The sequence below is a fragment of the Charadrius vociferus genome, unplaced genomic scaffold, assembly GCF_000708025.1.
Source record: "Charadrius vociferus isolate BGI_N301 unplaced genomic scaffold, ASM70802v2 scaffold758, whole genome shotgun sequence".
NCBI classification, from domain to species: domain Eukaryota; kingdom Metazoa; phylum Chordata; class Aves; order Charadriiformes; family Charadriidae; genus Charadrius; species Charadrius vociferus.
This window is the reverse complement of record NW_009649934.1, coordinates 2,687,914-2,706,266: the sequence shown is the minus strand read 5'-3', so window position 1 is coordinate 2,706,266 and position 18,353 is coordinate 2,687,914. Positions and strand designations below refer to the sequence as shown.

At 38.8% G+C, this 18,353-nt stretch overlaps 1 protein-coding gene across 1 annotated transcript in view; it reads left to right on the top strand.

Moving 5' to 3' along the window:
- The window catches only part of VPRBP (Vpr (HIV-1) binding protein), a 48,283-nt gene that overhangs the window by 24,923 nt on the left and 5,007 nt on the right, over window positions 1–18,353 (top strand). The window contains exons 16-21 of the mRNA XM_009891260.1: window positions 880–964; window positions 2,410–2,643; window positions 3,164–3,257; window positions 3,719–3,823; window positions 4,620–4,693; window positions 5,859–5,963. Of these exons, the coding sequence (XP_009889562.1) occupies window positions 880–964; window positions 2,410–2,643; window positions 3,164–3,257; window positions 3,719–3,823; window positions 4,620–4,693; window positions 5,859–5,963 (697 nt within the window). The remainder of the gene's footprint in view (window positions 1–879; window positions 965–2,409; window positions 2,644–3,163; window positions 3,258–3,718; window positions 3,824–4,619; window positions 4,694–5,858; window positions 5,964–18,353) is intronic.

Sequence of the window (18,353 nt, the reverse complement as noted above, 5' to 3'; positions counted from 1 at the left end):
TATAGGCAGAAACCCTAAGGACAAACTCCATGAAAGAACAGTACAGCACAGCTCTCACAATGTCTCTTGTGAAAAAATGAAATGTGCTCCCTTTCTTATGTTTAGTGTCTTCCCTATTTTACTGGGTACAGACAGTTTTGCTAAATTTTAACTACCTAAAGTCCTATTTAATGCAAGCTAGATCAGTAAAATCACTGTTCTCCCTGAAGGCAAAGAAATGTGTTTGTATTTTTACTCTCATGTTTGTAAATTATCTTGACAATCTTTCTGTAGCCAGTTACAGAAATTTACTAGTGTGATGATTTGCATGGTGGAATTTTCAGACCTTGGATACAGGCTATTTCAGACCTGGATGAAGCTATTTAAAATTGATTTCAGTATTTACAATTGTTCATCCCATAAAAAAATGGGTGGAAGGCTCTTCATTTTTAATAGGTTTGACTGTTGTCTACCTTAGTTGTAAGCAGTGGTTTTGGTGTGACCTGTTTTAGGTCAGCTAGAGGGCATTCTTCAGATAAAAAGATTAACGTTCCTCAGGCCTGCATGTGTGTTTGAACGTTCATGATGCCATTCATTACTCAATCCTTTAAATAGTCTTACGTTTATGGCAGACTCTGATGACAAGTTTTTGAATTTGCTATTTGAGTTTCTTTCACTGGTCTGCTGTAAAGGCTGTGTCTATAATAGATATCTTCCTGCAAATGCCAGTGGAGCATTTTAGCATTGTAGTATGCCTTGCTCAACGGTGAAGGAAAATCTTTCCTACATTTTTAGTTTTCTGCATTGTTGAAACTGCTGCTGGAGGTGTTGGGGTAGCGTTTGGTTCGCACGGGTGGTTTGAATCTGCAGTGCCTTGACTTGCTTACTGACTCTCTACAGGCATTCCTTCCCTGATGACCACTATGTGGAGTTCAGCAAGCACTCTCAGGATAGGGTCATTGGCACAAAAGGAGACATTGCCCATGTAAGTACCAGTAAAGGTCATGGTTGTGGAGCTGTGATAGGAATATAATTCTTCACAGGACATTTATTAACAGATCTGTGTGCTATGATGCTCTGTGTAACTGATGAGCTAAGAGGCTTTAGAGGAAGGCTTTGAAAGTGTCAAATAACTTCTCCCTGTGTCTGAGGGTATAAACTTGACCATTCCAAACCAACTGCACAAGCAGTGTGCGATGCGTTGCCTCTGTGATTGGTATTCTTGGCAATTGTAGAATCTGCTTTGTTTTGGTCATTTGAGAGATAGTGCAGGACATTCCATCCCACCCCCCCACCACCCCCGCCTCCTTTGCCTTACTTTTCAGTAGTAGTAATAACAATAATAATAGAAGTTCTACTGTGAACAGTAGCTCGGTCAACAGCTGTGGGAAATGCCCTATTAAAAGTGTTCTTCTTAAAAGCGTCCTCCTTTTGCCCCCTCAAATTGGCAGCTTGCTTTTGGGTAATTTAATTTTATCAATATATTTTCAGATAATGCAGTTGTGTTTTGTATGAATAACTGCAAATTTGACAGATACAGGCTTCAGAGTGCTTCTGCTTCTTCTCAGTGTTAATTTGCGTTCATTATAGACACTGTCTCTTTTGAAAGAGTATTTGCATAAAAAATTGTCATGAAACATAACTTGAATAAGTTATTTATGATTTTACTTAATTCTCTGATTTGTTTAAGCAAACTATCCATTCCTGCCCAGTTTTTAGCTTGGATTTATCTGGAAGTGAGATCAGTTTGTGTATTGTGTTTATCTGGTAAACAGATTTGTTTTCCATTTCTAGAGGATTTTTTCCTCTCTAAGTTTGAACAAGAGCTGGGCTCTGAGGGATATTACAGATAAAATTTATCAGAGAAGATGGTCATAAACCCTTTGTACTAGTTAAAACCCTTTTTATCTTCCAGCAGTTTGTTGGGGAAAAGCTCAGAAAGTTGTCTTTCTGTGTAAATGCCAGGAATTTTAACTCCTTTTCTATAGTTTCTGGCTTTTTTTCCCCCCTCACTGTGTCCTTTGGAGTTTTTATGTTTGTAAATACCATCTGCTCTGAAAGCAGTTCCGTTTCTGAAAGAGTTTCTGGCTAAGGGGTACCTTATGACTGCAGCTTCACAGCCCACTTTTCATAATAGAGTTAGTTTCTTTGGAACTAATCACGATTGTATTGAAATATATCAGTGAACCTGCAGTAAGCTAAGTACTGGCCAAAATACATTGTGAGACTTGATTCCAGCTGTGAAAAACTATTGAAGGACCGCTAGGAAGGGTTATCTTTGGAATGCTCTCAATTGAAATGGGAAAGCAAAGTGGGAGATGGGGCGATTCTAGATTGGGAAACAATCTAGAAGGGGAAACATGGGGTGATGTTAGGCACAGGTACGTTACAAATTGTGACTAATCTTTCTTTTTCTTTTTAATCTAAAAGATCTATGATATTCAGACTGGCAACAAGCTATTGACTCTGTTTAACCCAGATCTTGCCAACAACTACAAGAAGAACTGTGCCACCTTTAACCCCACTGATGACCTTGTCCTAAATGATGGTGTACTCTGGGATGTTAGATCGGCACAAGCCATCCACAAGTTTGACAAATTCAACATGACCATCAGTGGTGTTTTCCATCCCAATGGGCTAGAGGTCATAGTCAACACAGAAATTGTATCCTTTGGCCACTGTGGTAACTGATGTGCTGGAACCTAAAGAATTTGCATTGATAAACAAGTAGCTGTTTGCAGAAGTTTTATTAATGGTCTGCTGTGTTACAGGTTTCATCTGTGAATCACGTAAGTAGGGACTGTCAGGCAGACAGCTAATTTAAATCTAGATTCTGCCTCTAATATGGTGTAGAGGAGATGCTTAACACAAAGACAGAACAAGAGATATTTTTTTTCTGATATACCCTGTGGTACCTCTGCTCTCTTCCCATCCCTTACCAAGATCAACCTTGAAGCTACTGCAGTAACCTGTCATGACTGTGAATGACATTTGGAGTAAGAGTTTTTTCATTTAGAGCACATGGAAGGGATTGCGGTGCTAGAATCCAACTCCGGTTCTGTCATATTTTCAAGAGGGTGGCAATGAGGTTTCTTGAATGCAATTAATCAGTTGTTTGCCAGTGTGTTGAAAAGGAAATAGAAACTTTCAATTGTTTGTTGCTCCTTAGCCTGTGTTTTTCCAGTGGGACCTCCGAACTTTCCATTTGTTGCACACAGTACCTGCACTGGATCAGTGTCGTGTGGTCTTCAACTATACTGGCACAGTTATGTATGGAGGTAGGACTTCTCAGTCTTATATTACTTTCCTTGGTCACCTGTGGTTTGAGATAAGTAGATGCTTTTTCAGTGAAACTGGAAGCTTCAGAGTCTCTCAAACTCCAGGCCTTGTGCAAACTGGAATTTTTTCAGGATGTTTATAGTACATGTATTGCTGACAAAGGCAGTTTTCTTTAACATCAGCAATATAACAACTCATTTGTGAGATTAAAAATCAACCTATTGAAAAAGAAAATGTGTGTAACAGCAGATCTGATGGTGCTTGAGAAAATAATTTTGTCTTCTGTATTAAGTTTCAGTGATCTGCAGTATTAATAAAGGCAGCTCTGGAAGAGTAGATGGGTCTTGCCAAGCTACTAAATAAAAAGCAAATTCATGTCATAGTCTGATTTGATCTTAAGTTGATTAATGATAGTGATGAATGGAAGGTGGAGTTGTGGAATAATCTTTCTTTGTATCAGCTATGTTGCAGGCAGATGATGAAGATGACCTTCTGGAGGAGAGAATGAGAAGTCCCTTTGGCTCTTCTTTCAGGACATTTAATGCAACTGATTATAAACCTATAGGTAAGAGTAAGAGAGGAGCAGATAGCTTGGTCTGGAGGTTTGAATGTTTATTGAAAGTTCTGCTTAGTAACATTCACTTCCTCCTCTCCTTTGCACGTGTGGCAAAATTCTGCTACGACCTGTTCTGGTTGAAGCACCAGAGTTGGGTTTAACACTGAAATAGGTTCAAGTATCATATTCTGTCCAGTGTGTGTGATTGCAGTTCTGGCTTTATTTTCATGTCCTGTTTCCAAGTAGGGCATAATCTGAGATAGTAGGTCATTTGGCCAAGATGTCATTGGTTGCATTTCAGGAAGCACCCTTTTTTTTTTTTTTTAATTTTGTTTTCTTTTTCACAACAGCATTTCCCTGTGCTGGTAGTTCAAAATGCTGTCAGTTTGGCCTCCAGCTTGCAGAGCTCCTGGAGCTAAGCTGATTGCTGCTATGGACATAAACAAATGTGGCTTTTGCTATTGAAAGGAGATGTGGCTCACAACTTGGTTGCCACTTATCCTGGAAGATTATCTGTTGTTTACTGTGCTTAGAGAAGCCAATAAATGTATTATCAAGGGAGGAGGCACTGTACAGAGCAGCTTAAGAACTTACCGGCCTATTTTTTTATGATAGTCTCCAACATTTCTATTCTTTATTACAGGTTGAATTAGTTACAAATGCTCATTTCACTTTTATTTCAGCTGTTGTTTCTTGTCTCAACATTTTATTACCTGCTTTAGACATATATCGTTAGATCTTTTCTGTCAGCAAGCATTAAGTAACATGCAGTTAACCACTGAGTTTGTTTTATGATGTTTTCCAGCTACAATTGATGTCAAGCGGAATATCTTTGACTTGTGCACAGACAGCAAGGACTGCTATCTGGCTGTCATTGAGGTAAACGAGCTAATAATAAACTCTGGTAGCTGTGGTTTGAGTGCAATGTTTTTTGTTTCTTTTTAAAACCTTTAGAAGTGCAGATTCTAGAGTTCCTACTGTTATTTATGTCCTAAGCAGTGGCGGTGTTTTGATGATGGTAAAGATGCTGTTAGTTTTTTGCTGTTTTTTGATCCCTTAAACTTCCAAACACATTTGCCTCTCTTCTTCAAACACTTCCCACTTTAAAACGTGCAGAGGTTTTCCTTCTCATAAACAAAGAGAAATGCATTTTTTCCTATTTATAGCAATAATTTCCTATTAAAATTTGCATTGTATTGAATAACTGGGAAATGCAATCTTCCCGGGGCTTCCCATGGAGCTTTTCTGTGAATCACTCTTATTATTCATTTTTCACCTGTCTTCCTAGCAAAAGTCCCAGAAACTGAGGATTTGAAGCGAAAATTGCTAAGTGAAACTTCTGGTTTGTTAGGGGGAAAGTAAAATTAAACTAATGGGTCCAGTTCTTTGCCCAGTAATCTCTTGTCAGTACCCAGTTTCTTGAACCTGACTATGTAGGTGTAGTGACTAATTTAAAATCCTGTTGACGTAATACTCTGAACCATTGATCCTTACAGAGAAAGAAAAAAAAAAAGGCGAGTCAAGAATTTGTACTAGGGCAAGCTTCATGTTTAACCACTGAAGTTGGAGTTGTCAAGGTTGTGAGGCTAAGATACGAAAATTTTCTTTTAAAGGAGTGATTGGAATTTTACTTCAGTGCATGTGGCAGCAGTGGTTGCTGGGGTGTCAGACTGCTGTCTTCTGGAACTCTTGCTGTGTGACAGCGTTTAGCATTCTCTCAAGGCATGTGGTTCAGTGATGTGATTGGGAGGCAAATTTGAAAGGAAGTGGTGTGTGGTTAGGTGAGAACTAACCCAAAGCATGTTAAGGATCCAGTAAAGGTTTTAAGTCTTTGTGATAGAAGCAGAAAGTAGATATTTACATCGCTCCTGGGCTGGTCCTTGAAACAAAAAAGACTTGGGTTTAGTGCTAATTGCACTGCTGATAGTAAATGGGAGGGAAGGATTTTGGTAATGTTTCTGTAATTGAGATCAGATATAGCATTGAATATGAACGCTGAGCTTAATTCCCGGAGCTAACTGCTGTGTGGGCATCTCCCCTTCAGAATCAAGGGAGCATGGATGCCATGAACATGGATACAGTTTGCAGACTGTATGAAGTGGGCAGGCAGCGTTTGGCAGAAGATGAAGAGGATGAAGAAGAAGATCAGGTGAGAAGTATAGCATTAACCCGGTTCTTCAAGAGTAGCTGTTAGCCATCTACATGTGAGAGGCCACAGATGTTCATTTATTACCCACAAAGTATAGATGCCTCATTTGATTCCACCTAATGTAAAATAGATCAGTTTACTGTCAGTGTAAACTAAGACTACCTATGCAGAACCAGTGTGAACAGTAACTTTGTGCACTGTAAACCAACATGATCATTTACAGTTTATTAATTTCCTGAAGTGCTTCAATCTCGATCAGAAGATCAAAGAAACTTTGCTGTTTATTCTGCTTGTTTTTTAAAATATTTTGACACCCAGCAGAGACAGTAGTGTTTAAGGTGTTCCTTTTTTTGATTCCAAGTCTCATATTTGAGCATAACTTGTCACCAATTTCTGAATGAGACACAACTTGTGACTTGTGAAACTGCACAGTACTTCTACACAGCACAATGTTTTAAGAATTTTAAAGCAAGCTTTAGCTTTGCATTTGGGATGTATTGTTTTTCCTTCTCAGATCAGCCATTTGATCTCTGGCAACTTGACAAAAGAGCTAAGAACTGCAATAAGTGCTCCTCGGTGCAGTTGGAGGAATACACAGTAGCACACAATACTTACTGCAGTACAGTGAGAATTAAAGACAAATTTGTGGCTTTTTGGGTGTCAGGTTTTTTTGAGGTTTTTTTTTGAGCAGGCAAAGACCTTATGCTTCAATTCCCTAAATATTTTAAATGCATTATTCTCTGCTCTTTGGTGTCTGCATTCTAGTAAATCATATACCTGTATCTCCTGTGAGAAAAGCTGACTTAACCTTTTTCCAAAGAATGCCAGAAGGTAATATTTTGGTGGGTTTTTTCCAGATTCTGTGGAAAGCTGGATTTCTGATACCCTTTCTGTCTCTGAATCTTCCTGTTGCCAAGTTAAAACTTTTACTTTCTAGTTCAGAAGACTGGATAGCAGATCCTAGGAGAGAGTAATTGTCTTTGCAGTTGGTTGTCGTTATCACAGTTTCACTGTAATTCTGAAGATAAAGCAGTAGTTCTGTTTTGTGTACAGCGTTTGCTGTTCTGTGCTATCCATGTGCTACAAGGTTGCAGTTGAAGTCTTGGCATTCTTATGAAATCATTGATCACTGTTTCTGTCCCTAGATTGGATGGATTCAGTTTAGGAACTTTTGGGATGGGTGAAGAGTAGAATTCCTTGGGAAGCAATGAAGGGGGAGGAAATTACTATTCCTTCCAAAGCGCTTCTACTTTCATCCAGTGCTTGCCTCAGGCAATAGCTTCTATTTGTCTCTGCTTCCACTGGTTTTGTTCTCATTCAGTGTATTTTAGTAAGGTTATTCACATTTTCTTTATAAAAACCTCAAAAAAATTGTTTGTAGCAGAAATTGATTTTGCATTGTACAATGATTAACTAGCAGCTGTCAAGACACTGTTTTGCGCTATCACTGGTAAGTGTTGACTTAAGTGGAGATCTGTATTTGTATAAGAAGACGCAGAGTGAATGCTGTTGGTTTCAGGCTGTAACACTAGGTACCCAGCAGAGATAAGGTATCTACCATCCATCCAGTGTGATTAGGGACACTTCCTGTCTTACAAATGGAGGTGGCCCCAGGCAGAATTTATGCATGCTAAAAGCTTTTCTCTGAACCTTATGGAGTGTTCATACAAAGCTGCTGTGGGATCGATTTGTAGGCTAAGAGTGACTAGTTGATACTGCGTAATTGCTGCTTTTTATGGTCTTCATTTCTAGGGTGTATAGATGTTTCCTAGATAGTAACTTTTAGGGGTGGTTACAATAAAGTTTCTTTAGTAAGAGAGGTTTGATTTTAATGTAAACAACACTTACGAACCCAAATTCAATTCAATCTATATATATTCAGCTAAACGTAAACTAAACCCCTTGCTCTCTGTCCTGTAGCTGTTCACTGCTATTCTTCCAGGTTTGTTCTAGTCTTGGGCTTACAAAATACCGCTTTTCTCTCCATAGAGATATTCAGAATGAGTAGAGGTTTTCCAGAATAAAAACGGGATCTCTGGTACACTTACCTGTTAAGGCCAACAAGAGTAAATTGTTTCGTGATGATCAGGAGTTTTCTGTGTATCCGTATGCTCACGCATGTGTAGGTGTGTACTACTTGGCTAGTTAGTTTCTGTGATTTAGGCTTTGAAAATTTGGAAATAAATTTTCCAACTTGTTTGGACTTCTCACAGATATTCTAGAACACCTTCTGGCTAAAAGAAGATGCTTTCTGATCTTTTTCTTGAAAGTGGTGTGGGGGGAAATCCATGTGAATCAACAATAATCTGGTATGTCTTTGGTCAAGATTTTTAGAGCAGATATTAATCTGTTTGGCCCCTATATCTTTGCACCTTGACTTTATGCATATATGTATATTTGTCTGTGGTCTACATGGATCCACGAGTACAGTTTTTTGCCTGTAGAGAAGGTAATAAGTACTCAAATAGAAGCATTTTTGATGGGCAAGCCTTGCTTGGAAGCCATGTGATGCAGAATAAAATTGCTTTAAAAATTGTGCTTGAGACAAGTTAAGAACTGTGGAGAAAAATATCTGCCTAACGTTTTTTACTTTAAATTTTGACACCTCATGATGTCACTTTTGACAAGTGTCAACTGATAGCTCTGTGGCAGATTTTTGAAAAGCAAGAGACTGAGAGTCCGTAAAATGAACCTAGCAGGGGTATTGGGCCGGTAGATATCTTTCAGTTCCTTCTTCTATTTAAGCGAAGAAACAAAACAACTATATTACTCCCCCTTTCTCAAAACAAACCTTGTAAAATCAATTGATCTGTTACATAAATTACCCCCAAATTAAATGGTCAGGCTGACTTGGCTGCATTGTGTGTGGCACTGCTGCAGTAAATGTTAATGGTTTTGTTTGAAGTACTCGAGAATAGCACCACTGTGGCTGGGTGCTTCCTTGGCTGTTATACTAGCCTTTCATATGAGATCTCCGGAAAGCTGCCTTTTCCTGGTTAGGGCCAGTAATGCTGCAATGTCAAGCCTTGTTAAACAGAACAAACGCTAAATGGATATTGATATTCTGTGGTCTGTACTTACTATGATAACTGAGAGAAAGTGAAGATGTAACACGCTTCCGGTTTGCGAGCTTTTCTTGATGAATGTTTTACTCCAAAAATATTAGTCTTTCTGCCTTGAACTTTCATGGGTTTTGTGTATTATTTCACTGCTGGATGAGTATCTAAACAAGTCCACCAGTGACTGACAGTCTCTCTCACAAGTGAGAACATAGCAAAACTATGTTCAGTCTATGGGAAAATAGTTTCCTATTCTTTGGTCCTGCAGTAAGATCCACCTCTTTTTCCTCCTGTATTTGCCACTGTTTTGATACACTCTTTCAGAGTTAGACTTGGCAAAATAAGATGGGTATTTGAGCTACTGGTATAGATGCTGGACCATCTTTTGATTGTTAGCTTGTTTAATTCTTATTTATTTCCCTTTCTTGGCTGATTAGTGTTCCCTGTTTCACTTGGTAATCTGCTGTCTTCTGTAGTGAGACAGACCAGGCATTTCAGAGGAAATGGTGCAAAGGAAAGTGATCTGGACTAGAAATGGTGCATGGCAAGTTGCCACAGGCTAGAAAAGGAGATTTCAGAAATAATAAGTGATCAGAAAAGCTAAAACCAAGGGAACTGGCTGACCACAGAGTAGACTCAAAACTGTGAAACTGAAGTGTGGATGACGTGCTCCTCCGAGTGCGTTACAAGATTTTCAGTCTGTGCATTTTTACTTCTTTATTTTAGTTTTTCTTTCCATATTAGTTCTTTAAGGCCTATTTTTTCTCTCTGTGGTATGTGTGGGTGATGTTGCATCTGTGAGGCTCAAGTAGTATTCTCAGTTATTGTCACGTTCAGAGAGATCTATGGCTTCAGCAGCAGATTGCTTCACCTAGCCGTCCCTGTCCTATAAAGCATGTTCCACTTCTTTTGCCAGAACTGAAGAACTGTTAATTATTCTGCAATGCTTCTGGGCTATTGAAGTGGTGGTGATGGTAGGTGTGTAATTGTCTTTTTGCATTGGTTTAGAAAATTCTAGGTGATGTGAAGTGAAAGCTTTGGAGACCAGGCAATAAAGACTTGAAAGACAATCACTATTCTAACTTGGTTTAGCCAGGATGGAAAATGTTTTTCCCTCAGCTCTCTATGCGGTCTTTGTGATCCCAGTTTCTACTTTTATTTTAGGACTCTCCCCCTGTTCGCCTGCAACAGCAATTCCACTGTACTTCTGTTGCTGTTAGTTTGATATAGGTTTGTTTTCATGCGGATACTTATTTTCAGGGGGAAAAACCCACAAACCTTAATCCATATTGGCACATATATTGGGGAACCATCAGACCATGGTGGTGCTTTGTCACTACAAGCTGCCTAGAATGATTTATATCATCAGGGACCCTTAGTTTTTCAGGAACTGTTATTTTAACTTTTGAAGATATGGTTTCTTTTGAAATCTTGCTCAAGATGAAATTGCTTACAGGATAATAGCTGGGAACAAGTATTTTCAGGTAAATGTCTCAACTGATAAAAATATACATGTGTTTATTGTACACCTTAATAGGAATCTTTGAACTTAGTTGCAGCCGGGGAGACTAAGTAACGAATGGTGTCCATCAAAGACCTTTTTACATAACAGACACATACTCCAAATGTGGAGGCATCCTCCAAAACAGATATTTAAAAAAGAAGTAGTTTTCTCAATACCTGTACTTCTTACCACTATTTTGGATAGCAGCAAATGACTGTGACTGCTTCAGCCTATTCTGCTGTTTCAGAATCTAGTTTCACTAGCTGTCAGTTAGTGCAAACAGAAGAGATTCTCAGAAACAGAAAAGTAATTTGAGTTTTCAGAAGGCTAGACCTAGTTTATGAAGTAAAACGGTTTCAACAGAGATAAAAGCATATTCTGCCTGTTCAGTGACAGAATTCAAAGGTTGACTTCCTCTCACCTAACACATCTTTCTAGAATTCCCAGAGTAGTTGGGATCTAATAAAATAAAAGCTGCCTCAGCCGTGATGAGAAATGTCGGTCAGAAGCTTGAGAAAATAAAGAAACAAACTTTTGTCCATAGAGGGAGAGTTCATTTACATGCCAAATTTTGAAACTCCTTTACACAGTATTGTTTTTTTTGTTACACAGTTAAAGGAATGGACTTATTTTTGTGAGCTGAGAATGTGAGACCAGTGAGAAGAAGGAAGAGAAGCAGATTCAGAAATTGCACCTAGTTCTGAACTCCTTATATTATTTCTGAGCGCTACAGCACAGAGAATATAATAGTCATAATTTTATCCTTAGAATTACGGAATATGTCAGCTGCGAAATGATAACTTGCACAAGCCTTGAAGAGGACAATGACTCTGGAGTTAGATTGATTATCATCAGGTACATACAGTCATGTTACAATGAAAAGATTTCATAGGCAAAACCAAAGTATTGGTCAAAAGAGTCCCAACTGAACACGCCAGTCCAACAGAGGCCCAGTTACTCTAAAGTTTTTATTCATCTGTGTCATGGACGTTTTTTCATTCGTCACAGGTAAGTAGTCATTGTTAGACAAGCTATAAACCTATTTACGTAGACTACGAGAATAACTGCTTTTTTATTTCTTCACTCCATGTTTTGCCTCTGACATACTGTATGCTGTGTGCTGTTTCCTGTATTAAATCTGCACATACCTACATCTGCATAGAAGCCTATGGTAAGATTCCTTGCTTGTCACGTATAGTAACTTCTGCGCATTCCCAGGCTTCTAAGTTTTTGGCTCTGTGACCTCATGAATGGCTATGAAGAACTAGAAATTCTAACACTGAAGTAGCTAAGAGGGTAAAAGTAGGTGCAGCCCTGTGGTGGGAAGGAGATGAATACTTAAAAGGAATTCAATGGTATGATAACAGAAAGTGAATTTGGGCTTGCTAGCTGAGGGGAAGGAGGGAGGCTAGGTAATTCCTTACGTGCTTGACCCCCTAGAAGGACTGTTGGCTATATTTATGCTTTTTCCACTGCCCATTGTTCAGGGAGCGTTAAGAAGCAGGTGGGGGAGGAGTCGGATACAAACTCTGAAATGACTGAATACTGGACATTGTCACTCCTGAGGATTGCTTAGGAAAGGATCAGAAAGTACCGATATGCTACACAGATGCTTTGGAAGAAAGTATGACAATTGTCAGAAGATATGAGAAGGAGATTGATTGTCTGTGGAAAAAGATAAATTACTAAAACAAGGATACACTTATTCCTCTGGAGTGAAACGTTCTTCAGTGAACTTGTATTTGAACAGTGATCAAACGTTCTTTTTTATGAAAGCAAGGCCCCTTCCTATGCTGGAAATAGGTAGTAATTAAAGTAATACTGATAATTTGGAAGAGACCAGACTACTGAAAATGCATTTGCTTTTCTCTAGGAGAAACCTGCGGGAGAAAGATGAAAGAGAGGGAGAAATAAACTAGTTGGTGGTTTCTTGCGAAAGCAAATAAATTGAACAAAATAATGAGACTCTGGGAAACTTTAATTTCTTTAACAAAAAAAAAAAAAGACTGGGGAAAATAAACAGCTTGTAGAAGCAGATGAGTAGACTTAGCTACAGATAGCCAGAAGTGAATTAAATATGAGCTGAAAAAGTGGGAAAAGCTTCACTGATAAACTATTTTACAGGTAGAGAAAAGGCAGCCTCGTAGATGAAAATAAGAATAGTTAGAGTAGAGTAATATACAGCATAGTAATATCATAGATATTACTCTAACTTACTTATTCTTACTATTCTAACGTATTCAAACTGAGAGGTGCAATAGAGATTGTTTTCAGAGGAAGGGACTGTTGCTGGAAAACACCTGCAGGTGAGAGGTGTTGACTTGGAAGTGATGATAGGAGGGGAGCATGGGGCTGGGGAAGGAGCAGGTGAGATGATAGCAGCTGGGCGGTTCATAGAGCAGTAGCAGAGGACGTTGGGCAGAGAACTATTGACATAAATACTTGCTCTGAGCTGTAAATCAACTCCTAGTAGAGAAAGAAAAAGTGAATGAAACGTTAGATGAAAAGATGAAGCTTTCTTTAACAGCTGAAACCATGACAAATAAGCAAAATATCAGTGACCTGTAAATCTCAAAACTGAGTTAAAGTTTCCAAACCTAATATCAACAGTCAAAAAAGACCTGTGAGATCCTCTCTTTGCAGCTAACAGCCAGCCTAGTGTCTATTCAAGAGATTATGTAATCTGCAGTTGAGAAATCTCAAATTCTGTTCATCTTGTCATAAAAAATTTTTGGATTCAAGAAATGTAAGAAAACTCTGTAAAATTCTGAAGAGTGCTCGTAAAGCAAGCTGGTGTATTTTTATATGCTGCAGATCTGCAGTGCTGTAAGTCGTACTTCCTGAAAGCACTTTGCACATAAATTGATTTGGTGTTAAAATACAGTACAGAAATATGTTAAAATAAAAAAAAAAATAATCAAAGTTCTGCCTAGTTAATATGTATTTTGCATCAGAGTTTGAATAGGTGAAAGACTGGGATTTTCCTGGGCCTTGGAATGTTTTTTGAGAGATGAGCACTGGTGAATATATTAAGTAAAAATAACTTGTACTACCCAAAAAGACAAATTTTGTGAACTTTGTATGTTCAAAATGAATGGGTAAAGGGGACCAGTGAGAAAGTCCATGATGATGGTAAAAGTCTATGAAGTGCGTGCAAATGCGCATCAAAGAACAATATGGAAGAAAATACATAAACAAGAGCAAAGGGTATTTATTAAGCTCTGAACGGGCTGTAAATAGTGGCAACATGAAGAATTAGGTCAATCATTTTTTTTGTTACAGTGCTGCCATCCCTATATATGCTATTCCTTTAGGGGATGTTTTTTTAGTTTTTTCCTTTGTACTTATAAATTAATGGAACCAAATCTACTTGTCTTTCTGAATCTTTACATAAGATCACAAACTGGTAGTAAAGTTACCAGTAATTTGCCTTGAGATAATCCTTTGCTATGTAATCAACTTTTCTGAATCTGTAAGTTAATATCCAGCTTTGCTTGTACCACTATATCTCTGCAAATCTGCCTGTATGGAGGCATGTTAAAAAGCTGACGTGAATCACTTTTGCCCTCTTAATCATCCTTGAAGTAGTTCTCGGATCATAGGCTGTGTGTTGAAGGTATTTACGTGTTACTGCGTAAGTGAATTAGTGAATTTTGGTGACTTAGTGAGTGTTGAGAGATTTCTCTAAGATGCACGCTTAAATTATTTACTTGTCGCATTTTGCAATCTTATCCTAGAAGAACTGATAGTTCCTGCATCCTTTATACTTGTCTAAAGTATATAAATGATGATACTATACATTACCGACTTACATTCTTAAGTCTTTTTGAGTTAAACTGTTACAAACCTTTTTGTGTAGATGGTGTTTTTCAGCCTAAGCTAGTCTTTGTTGGTTGAGTCAAATTTCTCTTCGGTTGAGTCAATTTCCAAGTTAAACTGGGGCCTGTCCCTGCGTGGACATCCTGCTTACATCTGTGGATAGCTGTTCCGCACTGAAGCTGCAGCCTCCCTCTTTGCTATCCCCTTTATAATTACAACTGGGGTTTTGTTTTGTTCTCTTGTTCACTGAAATTGTCAGCTTTGTCTTTGTTCATTGCCTTATTTTTGCAGCTATTTTGCTTTAACTGGGGTGGATCAGGACTGTAAGTATATATGCAGAGAAGTGGGGCCAGGAGGCCGTTTTGTGTATGAAACAGGGGGGGTGTTGCTTAGTTGAAGTTCCTTTATGATAGTTGTGACGCTGTGTTCTTGAAGAGCAGAAAGAGTTGGTCATGCAGGTATGGTGATGCTGTAATGACCTCTGCATTGCGGCTGTTGTGTAGTGACATCTGTGTATGCTGGAGATGAAGGCGAGTAACACTGGTACAGTACTGTGAAGGTATCACAGAAAACCCTTAGTATTTGTGTTCACTAAATACATAATATAATAAAATAATTACATAGCTATATAATTACAAATTTGAGTCTCATTAGGGGTCAGTGGGTACTCTACTTTAAACTGTTCTAGTCTTGGCATCTATCAAGGCAAAGCTCCCTTAAGTTAATCCTACAAGCAATTAATGTACCTGAATCGCTGTGTAAGTAAAATGGGTAGCAGTGTGACATCCGTAGCTCAAAAGCTGGCCTCCATCATGTCCCTCTGAGTGTTGCTTACTCTATTTAAAAGGGACTATTGGATTTTTTTCTTTTTTCCTCCATCACAGCCTCAGGTTGGGGTTGTTTGTAATCTTACCTGAATTACATAGGAAGATAGGGGTTTGGTCTGGCTGCGCTGTAACAGTGCACCTGGCGGTAGAGCAGGCAGTGAGTCGCAGTGCTGGTAGCGAGGCAGAACGTTTTACACAGGGAAGGTTATGAGATGGACACTTTGTGATTCTACAATACTACCCTTGTGTCTTCTGTAAAGATAACTGGCAACCGTAAAGTAGTTTCTATTGGAGAGGGAAGAGAATATCCTCTAAGGAAGCAGAGGAGGAATGTGATGACTCTATGAGCAGTTCAAGTTTCGATCGGGGCAGCTTTTACAGAAAACCACCCAAATAGAAGAATGTCTTTAGGCATCTAAAGGAGTTAGTGATGGCTAAAACAATTCCTTGATACTGTTTTTTAAGTCATGTGGCGTGTGCTGGACCATGGGTGCTGTGGATCAGTTTACTCCAATGAGGAAGATAAGCACAGATGCGTGCTTGCTTTGCATAGATGTGCGTGCTGGTTCCTTTTTCTAGCAGCACCTGTGCCATTGCCCGAAGCTCTTGGGAACTACTGATGAGTAGGCAGGAGCTTACTTTTGCAGGCGTTTCCTTCGTGAATCCAGATATGGTTTGGAATAACTGTTCTGCCTGTCTTCCCTTGTGAGATTGCACAAGGATTTTTCTCACTGCTCTTACTCAGTATGCTTGCAGGAGACGTTGGGGAAGGCATGCTGGTTTTTATCTGTATATGGATCCCTTATGCGAGACGGTTGTGGTAATCTGACGAGGATGTAGCCTAGATACCCATTAACAGACTGGATATCACTTACATATGACGGTGTTAGGTGTGAGGAAAGACCAGGTGGAGTTTTGCTCAGCTATGCGTCCCGCAGCTTGGTTTTGGGAGTGGAAGCCCAGTGTGCTTTCCCAAGAGGGATCTCGTCACATCTATGCAAGCCTTGTGTTTCTAGACTGGAGTATTGCAGTGTGCCTGCAGAGGTTTGTGCTTGGAGATTGTTCAGAAGCAATGCAGAATTAATTTGCCTGTTACTTAGCAGAAGCACCACATTTTCCAAGTTCCTGTTTGTGTCCTTTAAAACATGACAAGGTGCAGGTTTTTCACTTCCTAAGATCACTCCTCTTGAACTGTGTTCTGGGTCATTCAGCTCGGTAAGGACGGGCACTCTGTCATGTGCACACGTGGCTTCTTGCAGCGTGGTTTTCACACTATTTCCTGGTTTACCAAGGACAGCTGCAATTTAGATCTTGTCTTTACTGTTCTTCAGTGGTTTTTAAATGAGCGTGGCCTGATTGTAATCACCTACTTTGGATTAAGTAATTTAAACTGGAAAGGTGGAAACATTGATTTTGGTTCTCTAGTCTTCTGTTGCTATGTGTATTTTTCACCCAGGATTTTTTCCTTGCTGGTTGGTATAATCCTTCAAAGTTAATTTGCAGCTAAATATCCACCCTTTCTGTGTAATTTGGCGCTTATTCTTGTCAGCCAGAAGAAATTTTTAGCTTTATACAACTACATTTCATTTCATCCTATATTTAAAGGATGATATTGCTGTATATGTCTTGCTTTAAGCGTGAATGAAGATGTTGATAAAATAGTATTTCAATTTCCCATAAATACATTAAATGTGAAACGTAATCCAATTCAGTAGTTTTGACATTTTCTTTTAAGTAATTATGGGTTAGATATTTAGGAAAAAAATTATTTCAGAAATTCCACAGGTGTGGAAATCAATAGGGTACCTAACTCATTTCAGAAGCCTTTAGGTTTCAACTACACGGACTCAAAATGAATCTCATAGACGGTATGCTTTTTTTCCTAATGTCTACAGTTGTGACACTGAAAACCTTGGCTTAATTTTTCCAGGCTTTTCATATACATTGATCTCCTCCTTTCCAGCTTCAGAGTTGTTTGGAGACTGAAAAAGGAAAATAAACTCTCCTGCCTTTTTAATTTTTAATCAGTTTTTCAATTCTGAATAGAGTAATAAAGTTTAAGACATTGGTGTCTCTGCAGATACTGCGTAGAACAAAAGTAAAAGTTATTAAGGCAAAAGCTTTTATACTCCATTCAATACATTTTATGGGAAATTATGCTCATCATGGCACTGCAGTTTAAAACTGTGAACTGCAAGTACGGTATTTCCTCTCCCAGTGTGTATACAACTCAAAAAGCAATGTATGTTTATTTGAGGACTCACTGAATCAAAGTGAAGTTTGTAATTGCCTAAAATAAGCATAGGCTTTAATGCACCTTGTTTTAATTTTATACTTAATATAAGCCCTTTCAGGAAGAAAACTGTGAGTAGCAAACCAATGTTTTTCTACTGTAATCTCCATTTATTAATGCAGCACTTCTAGTCAGTAGAGGAGACGTGGCTGCCTTTTGCAAGCGAAGAAACAATAAAATTTGCCCAGGCTTTTTGGCATTCCTTGTTTCTTTTGCGTGTGACAGATGTTGGATTTGTGTAGGTGTGGTGGATGTTTTTATAGAACTGACTGAAGAAAAAGTAGGTTGGGGAGATGACAGTAAGGTCTTTTTTCCTCTGTCCTTTCAGATCTGAAAATGCAAGCAGTCTAAACAGCACAGTGTGAGTGTCATGAGCTTGAGGACAAAACTAACCCTTGAAGCAGGTTGCTAAATAACTGTCTTAACTGCTTCATAATTTTGCAAAATGTGTTCCCTCCCAAAACAAAGGGGCAATGAAGACTTGAATGACTTGAGCTGCCTTCCTGCCATGTGAGAGCATTCTGTTAGAGGAAAAGGGTGTGACGCCGAGATGATGTGCAGGCATACTGAACCCTTACTTTGAGTCTTGGAGACTTCCTGGAGCTTGCCTTCTGGTGGTACTTTTTGGCCTCTCATTTGTCTGGAAGAACGACAGGACTGTAACAGCTTCTTCCCACTCAGGTTTATCTGCTAGACACAGATTTCTGGATTTGATCTGTACAATGAGAGATTCAGTTGCTTTATTGAATGCAAATTCTTACGGTTTGATAGAGAAAGATCTTGATCCACAGGTAAATACCAAAGATGAGACTTCTGAGCTGCTTTGAACAGTTCTATCATCTGAAGCTGGGAGATTCAGGGACCGGTTTAGGTTCATAGTATCTTTCC